This window comes from Nicotiana attenuata, chromosome 2 (assembly GCF_001879085.1).
Source record: "Nicotiana attenuata strain UT chromosome 2, NIATTr2, whole genome shotgun sequence".
Classification (NCBI taxonomy): domain Eukaryota; kingdom Viridiplantae; phylum Streptophyta; class Magnoliopsida; order Solanales; family Solanaceae; genus Nicotiana; species Nicotiana attenuata.
In genome coordinates, this window is record NC_031990.1 from 53,620,495 (window position 1) to 53,639,456 (window position 18,962).

The 18,962-nt window shown below is 36.6% G+C and overlaps 2 protein-coding genes across 2 annotated transcripts; one reads left to right on the forward strand and one right to left on the reverse strand.

Annotated features, from left to right (window-relative positions):
- On the forward strand, nt 4,980-8,349 carry LOC109210179 (pentatricopeptide repeat-containing protein At1g20230). Its single transcript, XM_019373558.1, has one exon. The coding sequence runs from the start codon at nt 5,058-5,060 to the stop codon at nt 7,335-7,337; it is 2,280 nt and encodes a 759-aa protein (XP_019229103.1). The 5' UTR covers nt 4,980-5,057; the 3' UTR covers nt 7,338-8,349.
- Nucleotides 12,899-17,455, reverse strand: LOC109210187 (BTB/POZ domain-containing protein At2g13690). The gene is made up of 2 exons (XM_019373565.1): nt 16,426-17,455; nt 12,899-13,976 (listed from the first exon to the last, which is right to left on the reverse strand). The coding sequence occupies exons 1-2, from the start codon at nt 17,134-17,136 to the stop codon at nt 13,041-13,043; spliced, it is 1,647 nt and encodes a 548-aa protein (XP_019229110.1). The 5' UTR covers nt 17,137-17,455; the 3' UTR covers nt 12,899-13,040.

Here is an 18,962-nt window from a genome sequence, read left to right on the forward strand (position 1 = left end):
CATTTCTATTCCTTTGATAATAGGTGGTACTCCAGGTATTTGCTCTATGCGATCGCTTTGTTCCTTGAGCTGCTTCTGCAGGGTTAGAACTAAATTTTGTAAATCAGAATTAACTATGTTACCTGGTTCGCCATCACGAGACTCTCTTGGAGTTCCACCAGTGCCTGAATGCATGAGCCCAGAACGTGGGTTTTCCAATGTATTCTGATGGTTTTCCAATGTATTCTGATTCGGAGTTGGTGTTGGTGGCGCAAGTGGCAATTGACTAGTAAAAGCACGGAGCGCATTACTGACTTGCTGAGCAATCAGATTTTTTAAGGCATCATCAAGTGCTTGTTCATTCACAACTCCAGCATTTTGAATCGCTTCGACTCCGTTTTGATTTGCAACTCCATTGTTTGTCTCAGAGCCATCTGGAGTTCCTTCTCGTGATTGACGTTATGAATCATGTGGTGAAGGAGGAGGAGACCTGTCACCTACATTATTTTCTTGTTGTTGAAGACCTTGTTAATTATTGTCATTGATATTCGACATAGTAAGTTGTTTGATGAGAGGATTGACTTAAGAAAGCAAAACGATTATCAGATTCCCGGTAACGGAACCAATTTGTTTAACCAAAAAGTGGAATTTCAGTCAAAGCTTATTTTAGAAGAACTCGGGTTACTGATAATCAAATAGAAATAAGAATAATGGATGTAAATAAAGGATGAATAGAAAGCGAAGTAAATCAGTATATTCAATAGTCTTTTCGTGTCCTTACAAATGATCAGTCTTCTCCTTTTTATAGCTATTTCTAAGATATACGTTTTGCCTTTGTCATAATAAGGCCATTATAGACAATTAAAGGCATTTAATGCTACGTTATAAATGATAATCATTGTAATTCAATACAGATTCTATAACGTTTCCAGTAATTAATGCCTATTAAATACTGTATCTGTACTCTCTTTTGCTATCAGGTTCATTCTCTTTAACTTTTGAACTTAAATAGGTACGAGCGCCGAGTCTTTTGAATCTCTGATCGTGTCTCTGCTCGCGTCTCTGCCCGTGTCTCTGCTCGTGTCTGTTGCAACTCGTGCCTCTTTGCTGATCATCATTCTTTGACCAGTCTATGTGTCATGACATGTCATCTTTCAATTACTTCAATATGTATAAACTCAATTTTTCCCAATACAGTGGCTCTAATTACAAGCTCAATAGCCTTGTATTATTAATTAGTGTTTATCATGATTTTTGGGAAAGCTTCTTTCAATAATCTTTAATTAATCATCGTGCTCTAATTGATGTTGAATGCTCAATTAATTGCTATTTCTTTCTTCCAAAGCTCCAAGTTTATCTTTTTTATTTTTTAAGAATTATAACGCCTAAAGGCTCGGATCCTATACACATATAGAATACTATATTCAGTAGGAAAAATTTATCTGTAGTTACCATATACATAACATCATAATACATGAATAACTCTATTTAAAAGAGTGAAATCTCTGGCGCCTTTAATTATATCAAGTTAGAGTTGAACAAACTATTAATAAGTAGAAACTCCCAACAATTACCGCAATTATTTTCTAGGAGATTGCATCATCGAACCATTCTTCTCTCATTTCAATAAAATAAATGTCAAAACTCAGAAGGCCCTCAATACAAGATCTCAGAGGAATTACAAGCAAGGCAGTGAGTCCAAAGTCATGAACTTAATTATGCACTAGGTGGGAGCAATTCTCCAATGAGATAAAAAGATCACATCAAATTTGAAAACGAAAATACTGTTCAACCATATCTATTAGAGTAATTTATCCATCACTTAGACAGTTGGGATGTGGCTGTGATTTATAACGGTAGAACTGCATATATACTCCATGGAATACTACTATTCATACAAATACAAAAGAAGCTTTTCGAATTATTCACTTCACTCCAACTTAAATATATACATAATACGACCACTTACTAAAATTTAAAAAAGAAAAAAAGTAATGACATTATAGAAAGAGTTTCTGTTCTGAGAAAGTAGACATAGTTTTCCCATCCCAATAAAAAAAAAAGGTAGAACAACTGATTTTTGAATTCAGGGACTAAGATTGTTCTTTTATTTTTATTAAGTATGGCTCCAAGACCCCACGAACATGATAGTTCTCATTGGATCTTCCAAATTAGAAATCTTTCTTCTTTGTTTTTTGCTGCAAATATTATAGAACTCAGCTGCAGTAGTCCCTAATTCCTTGCAAGTTTGTTTGGAATTAATGGCCGTTGTAATAGCTGATTCACAAGCTCCCCAGAGCTTCTCCCTCATCGTTTCCTTTGATTCGTTAATCAAAGAGTTATCTCCTGCAGGGAAATGGTGATGTTTCATTATATTTCTTGGTGTGTTGAAATATTTATTTAATTCTCTTAGCCTGATATTGAAGCTTCTAATTTGAGGACAAAATGCAAGCAAATTTATAGAAAAAACTACTCCATGAAATGAGAAGCAGAGCAGAGGGCATATGATCGATAAGTCCACTTATTAAGCATATATTCCTTTTGTTTGTGGATATATGTTGTATATATCAGCTTGCTCGTATCAATATTCAATAGACATAGTCACCCCTAATCATCATTTATGGTAAAAATAGCACGGGCTAGCCAGTTTTTGAGTTGGTCATTCAAAAATATCAGCGTTTGCAAAGTCATTGAAAAATAGCCACTATTTTGCTGCAACACGGAAAGTTCCAGCATAATATACTGGAGATCGGTGCACCTGTGTATGAACTTCCAGCATATTATGCTGGAACTCCAACACGCGGAGAGTTCCAGTATAATATATACTGGATATTGGAGCACAGGTGCTCCAATCTCCAGTATATTATGCTGGACCGCTATATTATACTGGAACTATACTGGAGTTCCAGTACACTTATGCTGTACTGGAGTTCCAGTATATTATACTGGAATTCTGTATATTATACTGGAGTATTTTTTCGGACTTTGAATAATATTTTCGTTCAAATTTATCTTTACAAAAAAAATGGCTAAATTTCGATTACTTTTGATACTGTGACTATTTCTAAATGATCATTTGTAAATCTGGTTATTTTTTAATTTTTCCCGCATTTATGCTCTCTAGCACGATCAAAAGCGATATATATTACCCCGTACTAGTATATATACATATTAAAAGAAAATAGAAAAAATCGAAAGAAATAATTTTAGATGATTTAAGTGTCCCGTTGGGAAAGATATTGGATTCCAGATAACAACGGAGGAAAAGTACTCATAGTGGAACAAGAATCTAATTGGCACCAGATTCGAGTATCAGATAAGAGTATTATCCCGGGATGCTTTATCTATATCTATCTATCTATGTGAGTCAACACCACTAATGATTCTACACACATAAAAATCTAAAGTGAAATGTCATATCAATTTTTTACTTTTTTAAAATGAAATTTATGATGGATAAAATTATAATTAAGATTAAGTATTCAAAACAAGAGATGAACTAATATTAAGATCCGAATCAACATAGAATAAATTTTTTTGTATGTTAAAATCAAATAATTAGATCACTTTTATTTTTCAAAATAAAATTTATGATGGATAAAATTATAATTAAGATTAAGTATTCNCAGTTCGATTCTCTTAACTTTTGACTTAATAGGTACGAGCGCCGAGCTTTTGAATCTCTGCTCGTGTCTCTGCTCGCGTCTGTTGCAACTCGTGCCTCTTTGCTGATAATCATTCTTTGACCAGTCTACGTGTCATGACATGTCATCTTTTTATCACTTCAATATATATAAACTCAATTTTTCCCAATACAATATATATATATAGAAATGAATAAAATTTGTATTGTGATTAAGCCAAGTGACAAACTATTATAAAGTCACTTGGCAATTTAGGATAATATTAATACTAATACTTAATTTAAATTAAAATATATATTTTTTTGAATCTGAAAAGAAAGTGAATATTTTTGTAAAGATATTGTCTGTCATATCTTAATTAATAAGATATAAAAAATTACATTGAATGATAAAAACAACGCCTCTATCTTAATTAATTATAAAGATAAAAATACAGGTATTATAAAAAGAATACGATAAATTCAAACATTAATATGACAAATAGAATTAAAAAAATTAAAAGAAAAAGAGAAAATATATATAAATAATTTCAATGTAGAAATATTTGGAAGGATAAGACTTATTTGATTTTTGAGAAGAGAAAGTATTTTAAATAATAACAAATAAAATTTGCATTGTGGTTAAGCCAAGTGATAAACTATTATAAAACTATTTGGCATTTTAGGATAATATCAATACTAATACTTAATTTAATTTTTTTTTTTTTTGGAATCTAAATGAAAAGACAGTGAATATTTTGTAAAGATATTTTCTGCCCTATCTTAATAATATAATTTAAAAAATAAATAAATTGAAAGATAAAAACAGCGCCTCTATCTTAATTAATTATAAAGATAAGAATATAGGTGTTATAAAGAATATGATAAATTTAAACTTTAATATGAACAATAGAATAAAAGAATAAAAGTAAATAAAAAATTTTACTACAAGAAAAAAACATATTTTTATTTATAATGTATTATAATGGAAGTAACAGACAAGAATATGATAGTTTTAACTTATGGGTAATGCAATATGGAGAAGAAATTATGGGTAATTTTAAGAGATTTGAGAAAACTTATGCTTTTTTATTAACATTTATTTAATGATAATATATAACTTTTAACTGAAAGATTAATATTTTAAAGTTATTTGCACATAATCAAATAGCTCAAATCACAGGTTCGTGTCCGCGCATCGCGCGGGTACTGATACTAGTTTGAATTAATAGTATAACGATATGGATATACATAAACTCAAAGTATAACGAAGGGTACATCTAAACCTTTTCTGATAGTATATGAATATATTTGGCTCCTTTCCGAAAGTAAAATACAAAAGAATGAAGAAGAAAAAAGAAAGAAGAAAAGAAATGGAAAATAATAATAGAAATCTGATATTGGCACTCCAGCGAGGAGAAGCTTGTTCTGTTCTGTACGGAGAACACCTAATTCCATGAGTGTAAGGCAATTCCAAACACTGCGTGCATTTGATACCCTTAACCACAACAGCATCTTAAGTCTCATCACAAAATCAAAATCTCTCTCCCAAACACAACAAATTCACGCTCATATCCTCAAAACTGGCAATTCTAATGACACCTATTTCACCAACAATCTCCTTTCCCTTTACCTCAACTGTCAACGCTTTACCGATGCAGAATCTGTTCTCCACTCGCTTCCTAATCCCAATATCTTCTCTTTCAAAGCTCTCATTCACGCTTCTTCAAAATCCAATCTTTTCAGTTACACACTTGTTTTGTTTTCTCGACTTATATCGGCATGTATTTTGCCTGATGTACATATCCTTCCTAGTGCTATTAAGGCATGTGCTGGATTATCGGCGGTAGAAGTTGGGAAGCAAGTTCATGGGTTTGGTTTAACATCTGGGTTGGCGTTAGATTCGTTTGTTGAAGCTTCTTTGGTTCATATGTATGTGAAATGTAACCAGTTGAAATGTGCACGTAAGGTGTTTGATAAAATGCTTGAACCGGATTTGGTTTCTTGGAGTGCTTTAGCTTCCGGTTATGCGAGACGAGGGGATGTTGTTAATGCTAAGTTGGTGTTTGATCAAGCTGGGAAGTTAGGTATTGAACCAAATCTTGTTTCCTGGAATGGTATTATTGCGGGATTTAATCAGAGTGGGTGTTATCCGGAGGCAGTTTGTATGTTTCTGAGGATGTATTCGGAAGGGTTTAGGAGTGATGGGGCGAGTATTTCAAGCGTTCTTCCTGCTATAGGTGACTTGGAGGATCTTAAGATGGGTGTTCAAGTTCATTGTCATGTGATCAAAATGGGTCTTGAATGTGATATCTGTATTATCAGCGCGTTAATTGATATGTATGGCAAGTGTAGGTGTACTTTGGAGATGTCACGAGTCTTTGAAGGAGCAGAGGAAACGGATTTGGGTGCTTTTAATGCTTTGGTAGCTGGGCTCTCGCGGAATGGTCTTGTTGATGAGGCTTTCAAAGTTTTCAAAAAGTTTAAGCGCAGAGGGACTGAATTAAATGTGGTCTCGTGGACTTCGATGATTGGTTCTTGCTCGCAACATGGCAAAGACCTTGAAGCACTAGAGATTTTCAGAGAAATGCAGTTGGCTAAGGTGATGCCAAACTCTGTAACAATTTCTAGTTTGCTTCCAGCTTGTGGCAATATCGCAGCACTAGTGCACGGAAAGGCAACACATTGCTTCTCTCTGAGAAATTGTTTTCCAGATGATGTCTATGTTGGTAGTGCTTTAATAGATATGTATGCCAATTGTGGAAGGATTCAGGTGGCTCGTCTCGTTTTTGACAGGATGCCAGTACGTAATTTGGTTTGTTGGAATGCAATGACCAGTGGATATGCAATGCATGGAAAGGCTAAGGAAGCTATTGAGATCTTTGAGCTAATGCAAAGGAGTGGGCAGAAACCTGACTTCATTAGTTTCACGAGTGTTTTATCTGCATGCAGCCAAGCAGGCCTTATAGAACAAGGGCAATATTACTTTAATTCTATGTCTAGAGTTCATGGACTTCAGGCCAGAGTTGAGCACTATGCTTGTATGGTGAGCCTTCTTGGCCGTGCAGGAAAGCTCAAAGAAGCATATAGCATGATGTCCACAATGCCAGTTGAACCTGATTCATGTGTCTGGGGTGCTTTATTAAGTTCTTGTAGACTACACCGTAATACGAGTTTGGGCGAGATTGCTGCTAATAAGCTCTTTGAGCTAGAACCCAAGAATCCTGGAAACTACATCCTACTGTCCAATATTTATGCTTCTAACAATAGATGGAAAGAAGTAGACAGGGTGAGGGACAGGATGAAATATGTGGGTTTGAGTAAAAATCCTGGATGTAGTTGGATTGAAATAAAAAACAAAGTGCACATGTTATTAGCAGGAGATGATTTACATCCTCAAATGCCACATATTATGGAAAAATTGCGAAAATTGAGCATGGACATGAAGAATTCAGGTGTTTCACATGATATGGATTTTGTTCTGCAAGATGTTGAAGAACAGGACAAGGAGCTGATCTTGTGTGGACATAGTGAGAAGTTGGCGGTAGTTTTAGGAATTTTGAACACTAATCCTGGGACTCCTCTAAGTGTCATAAAGAACCTTAGAATATGTGGGGACTGCCACTTGTTTATCAAATTCATCTCCAGCTTTGAGGGGAGAGAGATTTATGTTAGAGACACGAACCGTTTTCATCACTTCAATGAAGGTGTCTGCTCATGTGGGGATTATTGGTGATTAAGATTTTTAATTTCTTGAGAAGTTCTTTGAGCATTGACGGCGACCGGAAGCAGGACCTCAGTGAATCCAGTTGTGGGGAGGATGCAACAGAACCAGTTGCATTTGTACAAAATTGGAGCTCAACAGCCAGCTTTGATCCCAGTGTCTGAATCTAACAATCCAAGCAGTTATAGTCAGCTTTACCTTCATACTATTCAAATCTCTAATGTCTGAGGTCCTCTTTGTTCATTGCAAACGATGAACCTTGATTCATTGAGTGAGAAAGTTGAAAAACCTTGGAATCTGTGGGAGCTGCCATGTCTTTATCAAATTCATTTCCTGCTTTGAAGGGTCGGAGATTTTGTTAGAGACCACCTTTTTCATCACTCTTTTGAAGGTATGTGTCCACATGAGGATCCTTCATGATTGGGTTTTGTAATTCACTACAACAACAACAAAAAAAAAAAAAAAAAAAAGTTTAATGGGGTCTGGGAAGGGTAGTGTGTACGCAGACCTTACCCATACCCTATAAAGGTAGAGAAGCTGTTTCTGGTAAATCCTCGGCTCAAGGAGTTTTGTAATTTTCTAAGGAAGTTATTTGAGCTATGACAGCACCTTGAAGCTGGATCTGTGAATCCAAAATGTGGGGTGAATGCAAGAGGACTGTTGCTTTTATGAGAAATTTGAACTTGGCAGCTGTTACTCCAAAGGCTGAATCTAACGTCCAAGCACTTGTAATCAGCATACCTTTTTTTTTCTTGATAAGTACTTGTAATCAGCCATTTTTCATATAGTCATCTTTTTGTTCAGCCTCTGATGCCTAAGAATATCATATGTTCGCCTGTAGTTAATGGCCTTGATTATTTCGAACTACTTATTAAGAAAGTTGATAGCTTAAATATAGGAGTTAAACTTTGAGTTTCAACTTCATTTATGAGTGTAGTGTGCAATAGACAAGGGGTTGAAAGCTAAAATGTCTATTGAATTTGTATCTACTGATTAATCTAGTCCTCTGTTCTTCTGTGCTTGATTTTCGGGGAAGCACTGTGGTTGCAAGTCATATCTCCCTTTGTGAAGATTCTTTGCCTGTCCCTGCGGAGCTCCCTCTTTACTTTTTCCTTTTCTTTTTCTTTTTTTATCTTTTTTTTTCTTATGGGGGACTCCCTTTAAAAGAATACAAGGGATTCTAGTAATTAGAACGAATAAAGATAAATAATTTGGAAGTCCTTTAAAAGCTAACCATTCAGTTAGTAAAGTAGTCAAAAGTCTCAAAATCAAACAATGAAAGCTTTATCTCCAAAGAACCAAAGTGGAGATAGTGTATGACAGAGCTACACGAAGTGTACTTATTGTGCAAATAAAAGATCACTTCGGTGCACAAAGCATCCCCTATTCATGCAGGCTCCGGGGAAGGGCCGCACCTTAAGTATTAGTGGCTGCTTCCACGGCTCGAACCTGCGACCTACAGGTCGCATGGAAAAAACTTTACCATTGCTCCAAAGCTCCCTTCAAACATCGTGCACAAATTATCGTGCAAAAAAAAAAAAAAAGGAGCTACGAGAAGTGTAGTACATGAAGAATTCTAGCTTTTTGCACGAGCAAATGCACGGAAACTTTAATTTGATACTCTACTGCATGTTAGATTGAATTTAAAGTAAGGAACCATGTATCAAGAGAATCTTTTAAATGGAGAGAAAGTAAAAAGATAGCGTAACGTCTCAAGTTAATTTGCATAATTTCAGACCAGTCACTAGAGAAATAAAAACCAGCCACTAATAAAGATAAAATGCATTTTCAATCTTTAATTCTTTTTAAATTCTTAAAAATATCCATTCTATTTAACATTTCCAGTTCCGGATATGTGCTCTTCGCATAGTTGGGGGAGAAATTCAAAAATAGCCAGATTTACCACTGGTCGTTGAAAAATAGCCAAGTTTCAAAAGTCATCGAAATTTAGCCACTTTAAATCTGAGCGAAAACACTGTTCAAAATCCGAAAAAATACGCCCGCAAATTTTACGGGAGTTCCAGCATAAGTATGCTTGAACTCCCGTAAATTTTACGGGAGTTCCAGGATAACTATGCTGGAACTCCCGCAAATTTTACAGGAGTTCAAGCATAATTATGCTGGAACTCCCGCAAATTTTACGGGAGTTCCAGCAAGTATAATTGTCCAGTATAATATACTGGAGTTTGGAGCACTGGTGCTCCAGTCTCCCGCAAATTTTACAGGAGTTAGCAAAGTATACCGGTCCAGCATAATATGCTGGAGTTCGTACACAAATACACCAGAACTCCCGTATATTATACTGGACCGGTCCCTGTTGCAGCAAAATAGTGGCTATTTTTCATTGACTTGATAAACGCTGGCTATTTTTCACTGACCAGTGTGAAAACTGGCTCTACCATGATATTTTCTCATACCAAATATAAAAGGCAGATTGTTATCCGTTAGTGATATACAGGATTTTATGCCACTAGTATCGATCTATTGTCACAATTTTATTTTAAGTGATATATGGGTCGGAGAAAACGTATGACAAGGTCCCTAAGGAGGTACTCTGGAGATGTCTTGAGGCAAAAGGCGTGCCGTTAGCCTACATAAGAGCGATCAAGGACATGTATGATGGAGCTAAGACTAAGGTTAGGACCGTGGGAGGTGATTCAGAGTATTTCCCGGTTGTTATGGGATTACACCAAGGCTCTGCGCTTAGCCCGTTCTTATTTGCCTTGGTGATGGTGCACTGACACACCATATTCAAGGGGATGTGCCATGATGTATGTTATTTGCTGATGACATAGTTCTAATTGATGAGATGAGGGTCGCTGTTAACGAGAGGTTGGAAGTTTGGAGACAAACCCTCGAGTCTAAGGGTTTCAAATTGAGCAGGTCTAAGACAGAGTACCTGGAGTGCAAGTTTAGCGCTGAGTCGAGGGAAGTAGGCAGGAACGTGAGGCTTGGATCATAGGTCATCCCCAAGAGAGATAGCTTCAAGTACCTTGGGTCGATGATTCAGGGGGACGGAGAGATTGGCGAGGACGTCACTCACCGTATAGGAGCGGGCTGGATGAAATGGAGGCTTGCATCTGGAGTCTTGTGTGACAAGAAAGTTCCACCGATACTCAAAGGTAAGTTTTATAGAGCTGTGGTTAGACCGGCCATGTTGTATGGGGTAGAGTGTTGGCCGTTTAAGAACTCCCATATCCAGAGGATGAAGGTAGCAGAGATGAGGATGCTGAGGTGGATGTGCGGGCACACTAGGATAGACAAGATTAGGAATGAAGATATTCGGAAAAAGGTAGGTGTGGCACCTGTGGATGACAAGATGCGGGAAGCGAGACTCAGATGGTTCGGGCACGTGCGGAGGAGAAGCCTTGATGCTCCGGTGAGGAGGTGTGAGCGGTTGGCCGTGGTGGGTACGAGAAGAGGTAGAGGGAGGCCTAAGAAGTATTGGGGAGAGGTGATCAGGCAGGACATGGTACGACTGCAGATTTCCGAGGACATGGCCCTTGATAGGAAGGTCTGGAGGTCAAGCATTAGGGTTGTAGGTTAGGGGGTAGTAGAGCTTTCCTTACTTCATACCCGGGGTGAGGCGGGGTTGGATTAGGGTTGATCTTAAACGGCTTGCAGTTTATGTTGAGTCCACACTATCCTTGCTGTTTATCTTAGCCTCGGGCCTTAGATACTGGTTACTGTTATTGCATGTCATTTATCTTTTGGTTGTTATGCTTCTGTTACTATTACGGTTTCTGCTGGAGTTACTAATGAATTGTCTTTTCTTGTTTTTTATTTCCGTCTTTCTGAGCCGAGGGTCTATCGGAAACAGCCTCTATGCCCTATCGGGGTAGGGGTAAGGTATGCGTACACATTACCCTCCCCAGACCCCACTTTGTGGGATTTTACTGGGTAGTTATTATTGTTGTTGATATATGGGTTGGAATTGTTGTGCTTTCAAGACTTTACTTCATGTCCCAAATTAATACCTTATATTATTTTTATGCATTGTCTCATTGTGCATATATACAGATTTTCTAAAAGAATATTGTTTATTGATACATATAAAATGAATTACTTTGTGAATCATTATCGGGGTGTCTCCGCTACTGAATCACAATCACAAAATTGAATTTGTTGAAACGTGCTCACCTAGATCAATATTGTAGAAACGTGGAAATTAAGAAAGATATGCAATCGTAAAGATTATAAACATCATATTCCGCAGAAAATGCAATTTGGCAGAGAATCAAGTAGTATACGGAAATGATCAAAATAAGAGAAAATAATCTGAAAATTGAGTTTCCGCTACATTTTCTTTAAATACATACTGTAGTATAATTTAGTCTTTAAAATAAATTTGAATAGAGCGGTTTTTTTAAACAGTAGTAATCAACTTAATGTTAGGTGTTTGCCATAATTTTCTTATCATATTTGGTTTTCCTATCTCTTGAAGGAAAAGGGCAATATAAAATTACCTTAATTGGGTTTCCTTTTTGTAAAGCGAAATTATAAATTCTTCCATATTTGGCTAGTCCCTTTTCTTGTAGGAAAAGGTTTGGAGTTCTATAAATTGAGGATCCTTCCTTCTCATTCAGTAGCATCCACGATGTAGCCATAGGGGGTTGAGAGTCGTGTTTAGGGGGAGAACTTTATGGGACAAGTGTTAGTGTGTCACTTGTGTTTGCCTCTTCGTGAGGTTGTTCTCTTGATATTTTGTACTCTCTTTTATTATAGTGGATTGCTCATCTCCACCGTGGACGTAGGTCAGTTGACCGAACCACGTTAAATGTTTGTGTCTCTTTTTGGTATATTTCTCTTTGTTGTATAATTTATATCGTTGAGGGTTTGCTTTTACTAGCTTCCGCATGACACCTGAGTTTTTTCGATCCTAACACTTAAAACCATGATTTTCTTTTATAGATAGTGCAAACTAATGAAAGAGCGTGTGAATAATAGAAAGGCAGTGGAGCATGCATCTCTTCTTGACTTGATCTTGCTTTCTCCTCCTTGTTTTTATACAATACATTGAAACAATTTTCCTTTTTCTTTTTCTTTTGTAGCAGAAAAATAATTATAGACATGTGACTTAGTCAACTAATTTAGGATTGAGACGTAGTCAATTGATTGATGGGTCTATAATATATATACTCTCCTCCCTTGCTTTAATATTTGCCCATCAAAACAAACTAGGACTTTAACATATTTAACCGCTTGACTAAAAATATATACGGTCATAACCAAGATGCATATATGTTATGCACTATTATGGATATATACATTTGCCGGTCTTTTTTTAGGACGGACGAATGGCTATCTAAGTAAATTTCTCAACAAAAACAAAAGGCGTACTCCAATGTTTGGATTAATTGCGTCAGCCTTCTTTACTTTCACAATCTTTAAATACTGGAGGAATAATGTCACTTGAAAAAGATGGATATTTGGAGTTTGACGTTATCATCAGACTTTATCCTTTCTATATAATCCACCTTATACTATTGTCTGACGTATAACATTATAAGCAAAGTTAAGTATAATATGTCTTTATGCTTTAAATTTTTTTAGATATTATGGTAAAACATATGTACTCATCAATTGGCATTCCATTCCTTCTCACAACAATTAGTAAATCTACAGTGTTAATCTACATTATTGACTTCCCAAGTGTTTCAGATTGCCCAAGTACAGCACTCCACTAGAAAGAAAACAAGACTAAAAAACACCAGTCTACCTAGATTCAGTGGCCTGAGTTTCAGACCCTCTCAAGAACGATCGTCGCCACCATATCTGGAACGATTTGCTAAGGTTAGGGCATTCAGTACCATGCTTAGAGAAACACTTGAACCAATCCATAAACAGAATATATTGTTCCTTCAAAGGAAGTGTAAGGAGCGCTTGACCCATGGCTTCCTCCAATGCCTTCATGTCTAGGCTCTTTCGACATCTCTGTAACCACCCGAAGTCTAAAAGCATCGGCCTAAACCATGTCTGAAGAAGCCCCGACCTTGCTTCAGAGCGACAATGCATTTTCCCTGTGCCCATTGCTATGAATAACATAGCTGTCACCCGGCTAAGCTCGTATCTGACCAATGGAGATGCACATTTATGCATTCCAAGCAACTTGCTTTGATTGGTCCATATCACCACTAAGTCCTCTGCCATCTGGTGATCAAGCAAAATTTCGAGCAGCCAAATGATGTTGTCAACCTGCTTCGATATGCGCTCAATCAAGGGTTTCTCCCCTTTCTTTGCAAATTTATTAGATGGACTGGTACTAGTGGCCTCCTCAAGCAAACAAACAAGTGAACTTATACAAGACTGGCAAATTGCAAATATATCCGCCTTGTTCAGATCAGGGCAGTCCTTTTCGTAGACTGAGCTTTTGCACAGAAGACCCCTGACTAAGGATTTTAGCTCGTTTCTGGAATTGGCATCAACACAGGTGGTTACAGACCAAACAAGCTGCTTAGACAAAGTATGCTGGGAATCTGCCATATCTAGTGTGTAGAGTCTGGCCGAAATGTCTCTAGCTGTTTCATGATCAAACTTCATTTTATTAAACAAGCTCCTCAATTTCTCTTCTTCTTCCTCAGTCCAAGGAACAGCTTCAAGGTACTTCAAACATGATAAAACACCCCGGTTGAATTTGATACCAGCTGATACCTAAAATTAACGAGGGATAGCATTAAACAACAAAGACAAAGTTGAGGATAGGAGGAGAGGAAGTCTAGTACTGGACAAACAACCAGGGGTGGGTTCTATTGTGTGAAAACTAATAGTGACAGTTAGCTAGACAATGAATACTTTTCCTTCTATGAAAGATGTACGGTCGAATTTCTCTATTCAGTAAAAGATGAGCTTCATTATATGTTCAACAATGCTATACCTCTTAAAAGATGATGAAGGAAAATGCAGATGAACAAAAAGCTTAAACTGGCTACCCAATCACCATGTAAAATAAATGATGGAACAAGGGGCACGGAGACCTAAAGCTCCATATAGAGAAAGAACAAATAACAAAACAAAGACACCCATTAGAAGAGGTCCCTCTTTCACACTGAATTCAGTTAGCGACAGAAGTAGCAATCAGCAGTAGTTTTTAATACTTAAGTGATTCAGCACCGAAATTAGCAGAATGCAAAACTTGACCAGAGGACTGATTTGATAGGCATTTAGAAGACTAAAGAAACAAAGGATGCACATGCATTTTGGGAAGACATACCTACTAAAAGTGTTTATATGTTTTACTGCCACAAGGCAAAGCTAAATGGCATTAGTTTGCAGACATACATTATAACTAATTCTTTGAAATTATAGAAAATTCTTACAAGATTTTTCTCCACATTAAATAAAAAGTTGTATAAGCTTTTGCTTCCACATTTAGAAAAACAAAGATCCACCCACTTCCAATCCTTTTCTCTATTTTTATATCCTAGACGAAAAATATTACCAAATTATGCATGCTAAACAGAGAATAAAGTTTTTTAAAGACAAGTAACAGGAAATAAAGCTATCTTAGTTTCTATTCCATACCTGTTAATCCTTTCTGAATATCTTACTTTGTTAGTACGTTTTTAAAAAGTAATCCTCCTTTGTACATTTCTTAATTCCTTTGTCTTTTACTTTGGGGGGGGGGGGGGGGGTAGGAGTTGCTGTTTACCCTTTGCCCTTTTTGTTATCCATTTATCATACTCCATTTCTTGGTAAATGTTTGTCGAATGAACAGTACACATATGCAAATGAGGCTGCATTTAACACGACATAAATTAATGATTTTTGAAGATAAAGAAGAAGAATTGACTAGCAGCTCTATCTTCAGCTAGCAATTATGCAAGATTTGAAAACCAACAATGATCTTCGTAAATGACAAGTAAGAAGGCAATAAATATGGACAACAGACTTGCACCACTATTCTGTAAAGCTCTGGCCATTTCAGGCACCTTATTCTGCACATCCTGAAAGCTATGGAACTAAAGATCTTTGTGAGATTTTGAATGGTGTGGAAATATCAGGACGAATTTAACGGAATGGAGCAAGAATGCAGCAACGCAGACATGTTAGGCAGCAGGATTATATTACACCGTGTAACTGAGGTTGCACCACCTTAAGAGCTTATGTAACTTTTCATTGGGGCAATAACTATTTTTTCAAGAATAAGAAGAAGTTTATAATAGAATTTTACCTATAGGAGAATGCTCACAGGAATACACTTGAATTAAGGAAATAGTCCAACTCTTATTAAGAACACTGAATTAGCCTTGTACCAAAAATATTCCGGGTAAAACTTAGCCAAGGATTAGTTTCCGCTAGATCTAGGCTTCAGAAAGTGGTAGCTCTCTAGTTTCCTTTTGAATGCATTGTTTATCGTGCATCTATTCAATGTTCTAGCTAGCCAGTGGAATTTGGAAAATACTAAAGTTTCTTTACCAAATGTAATATACCACGCACACAGGAAAGAAGTTCAAAAGGACCAGCTCTGCAAACTGAACCAACCATGCAATTTCTAATTAGTCAATCTGCTTGCTCCAAACTTAGCAGCTTACCTAATTAATCTTCGAGCATGAAATATAAGATGCCAACTCCACCGCAGGTTCTCTATATATTCTTCTCTATTTTAAAAGACACGTGGGATCTTCCATAAACTTAGGTGAACGAGTAAATCCATAAGAATCACCAATGCAATTCCTAATTAGTCTACTGAGTGTGCCTAATTAGTCTACGGAGTGTGCCTAATTAGTCTTCAAACAAGAAATGTAAGATGCCAACTTCCTTTATCAACAATTTAAAAACTTTATCAAAAAGATGCCAATTTCATCACGAGTTCTCTACATATTCTTCCCATCGTCAAAAACATTGGAGAAACTCAATATTCTCTGATGAACAAATAATTCATTCAGGAATCACTATCATTACACCCTCTCTCCCAAAATTAACTACTCTATGTTGACCTGCTAAATTTGACCATCAAATTATTCATAATCTATTTCACATTTTGACAAACAAAACTCAATAAATATGATAGATTTTTTATCCTGGTCTAATAATCACTTTATTAACGCTTTTCAAAAAAAAAGTTAGGGAACTCAAAAATCCTGGATCTTGAGAAGATTACCTCAAGCACATCAATGGTGCGATAAGCACCGATCCTGATAAGTTTCCGGGGAATATCATCCTCAAACATTAGCTCAATCGTATCGCGAAACACCCCCAAATTCTCCACCTCAGGCACCTCTATCCTACACAACCCCCTCGAGTTTTTCGCAATCAAGTCAGCAAAAACACAACTATTAGTACTAAGAACTTCAGAATTAAGCTCTAATACTAATCCACTCCCATTCTTTCCTTTTAAATTCAACCTTACATCAAAGATCCCCAAATTACAATCATCCCTTACCCCGGGCCCACCACCACTAACTTGCTGCTCACAATCAACCGGAGCCGGGGATTTAGGAATCTCGGAGAAATTAACCGGGTTAATCGGGTTTAGGGTTTCGTCAATGGAATCAATTGGAGATACCCGACCCGGTGAGAGGATCCGACGCGGGTCAATTCGGGTCACGATGCCGGGTCTGGAGGTGTTTTGAGGTGAATTAGCGAAAGATGATAAGGTGGAATTGGATGAAGATTTTGTTGGTATTTCTGGTTTTAGTAAAGATTGGTTCTTTTTGGGCAAACCGGCCGCAGCTGGAGCTTGAACTGGGTTTTCCGGGCTGTGTGGTGGGACAGTGAAGGAGCAACACCAAGCACGACGATGATGATGCGACGGCGGCGGTTCACGACGGCGATTGTGGGGTTGAGATTTAAGTCGCGTGGAGTCGTGCATTTCGAGAGCAAAGTCTTACAGATACAGAAAAACAGTATGTGTCTCACAGTGTGTGTGTGTGTGAGACTGTTAAAGATTAGAGTATGATCTCATATGTAGAAATGCGAAAACTTTATTGGGAAATGGGAATTGGCAATGTTCTTTCTTAGGGCGAAGAATATTAGGAGGTGGTCAGTGGGTGGTAGGGTGGTGGAGAGGAGATTCTTCAGCTGACGGCAAAAGCAAACAGTATAGATACTGGCAAAGTGAGCTGTGATTGTGAATATTGGAAATTTCTTTTTACTTATTGTTTTCTTTAAAAGAAAGCAAAAATTTGGATATTTATTTAAAAAAGAAATTTACAGATCCGCTTGATACTTTTTGATTTTATTGTGGCCCTACGGGGAGAAGGTGTTTGATGAGTGGGAAGACTATTTTGTAGTAGTACTTTGATCAACCAAGATATGAGAGTGCGAAACTAGAAATTTTCTCAAGAATGTTCAAATTTTAAAATTATAAAAAAAAATAAAATTAACAACATATGTTATATATATCTAAAATATAATATTTTACCTTTGGATAAAAGGTGGTCAAATTGACCATCCTTGTAATTATATGGCTTTGCCCTGGATATGACAAATGAGATATTGGTATGAAGTTGCCTCTATGAGGGAGCGTTTTGTTTTCTTTATTTTTTTTCCCAGCGCGAATTCAGATTTAATTGGACTTTAATGCTGATATCGGATACCGAGTGAGAAAGCAAAATAAGATATGAGGATAGATATTTCAAAGAAACAAAATCCTCTAACAATGAAAATATTTAAAATTAAAGTTTTATTTGTTTAATACTAAAGAGGAACATTCTCTCCAAAAAGTGTTAGCTAGGGAATTTTCGAAAAAAATAAATGCTCCATATACTTGGATTAAATAAACGTTTGGGAAGTAATGTTTCATAAGTAGCCGTTACAAGCCATGTGTACAAGAAAGTTCATAGAAAAAATATAAGTTAGATTTTAGTTTTCTTTGGTGTTTTAAGTTTTAACTGTCGGAACCAAAGGTAAATTGAAATAGTTTGTTACCAATTCCAAAACCTAAGCTAAGTTAATTATAAAATAGCATATTCCGTGTGGTTCAATTTTGTTTAATTAGTTGCTCTAAAGTTGCTCTTGCTTCAACTTTTTTTGGGAAAACTTATTGTGAAGAAAAATAATTTTTTTTTTTCAAAACTAATTTTCAATCAAACACCAAGAAATATAATTTTTTTTTTAAAATAGAAACTCAAATAAACGGTTGATATTATCTTTGATGAGTCCTATCCTTCCTGTGAGAAAAGTGCTAAAGATGATCAAGATGGAGAGCCCTTATTGGTTCCTGGTGAAGTTATTGACATGACAAATGGAAAGGCAAATATGATGAGCCAAGTGAAAGAGCCAAGTGGAGACAATGCTGCCTCTTCTTCAATGGAACCGGATACCTCAATTACAACCACTGAAACTGAAGAAAGAGTAGTTGATGCAGTACAGGGTACTCCACTAGTACCTGAGAGAAGAACACAGGAGAACCAGTTAGATATACCCACCTCCTCTACAAATGAACCTCAAATGTCTAATTGGAAACACAAAAGCTCTCATCCTCTTGACAACATAATCACTCATCTAGACTCTAGAGTACAAACCAGGTCAAAAGCCAGAAATTCACTTGCCTACTCAGCCTTTCTCTCCCAAATAGAACCCAAAAATATCAAGGAAGCCCTGAAAGATGCAGATTGGATTACAGCCATGCACGATGAGCTGCATCAGTTTGAAAGGAACAATGTCTGGCACCTGGTACCTAGACCCTCAGATCGA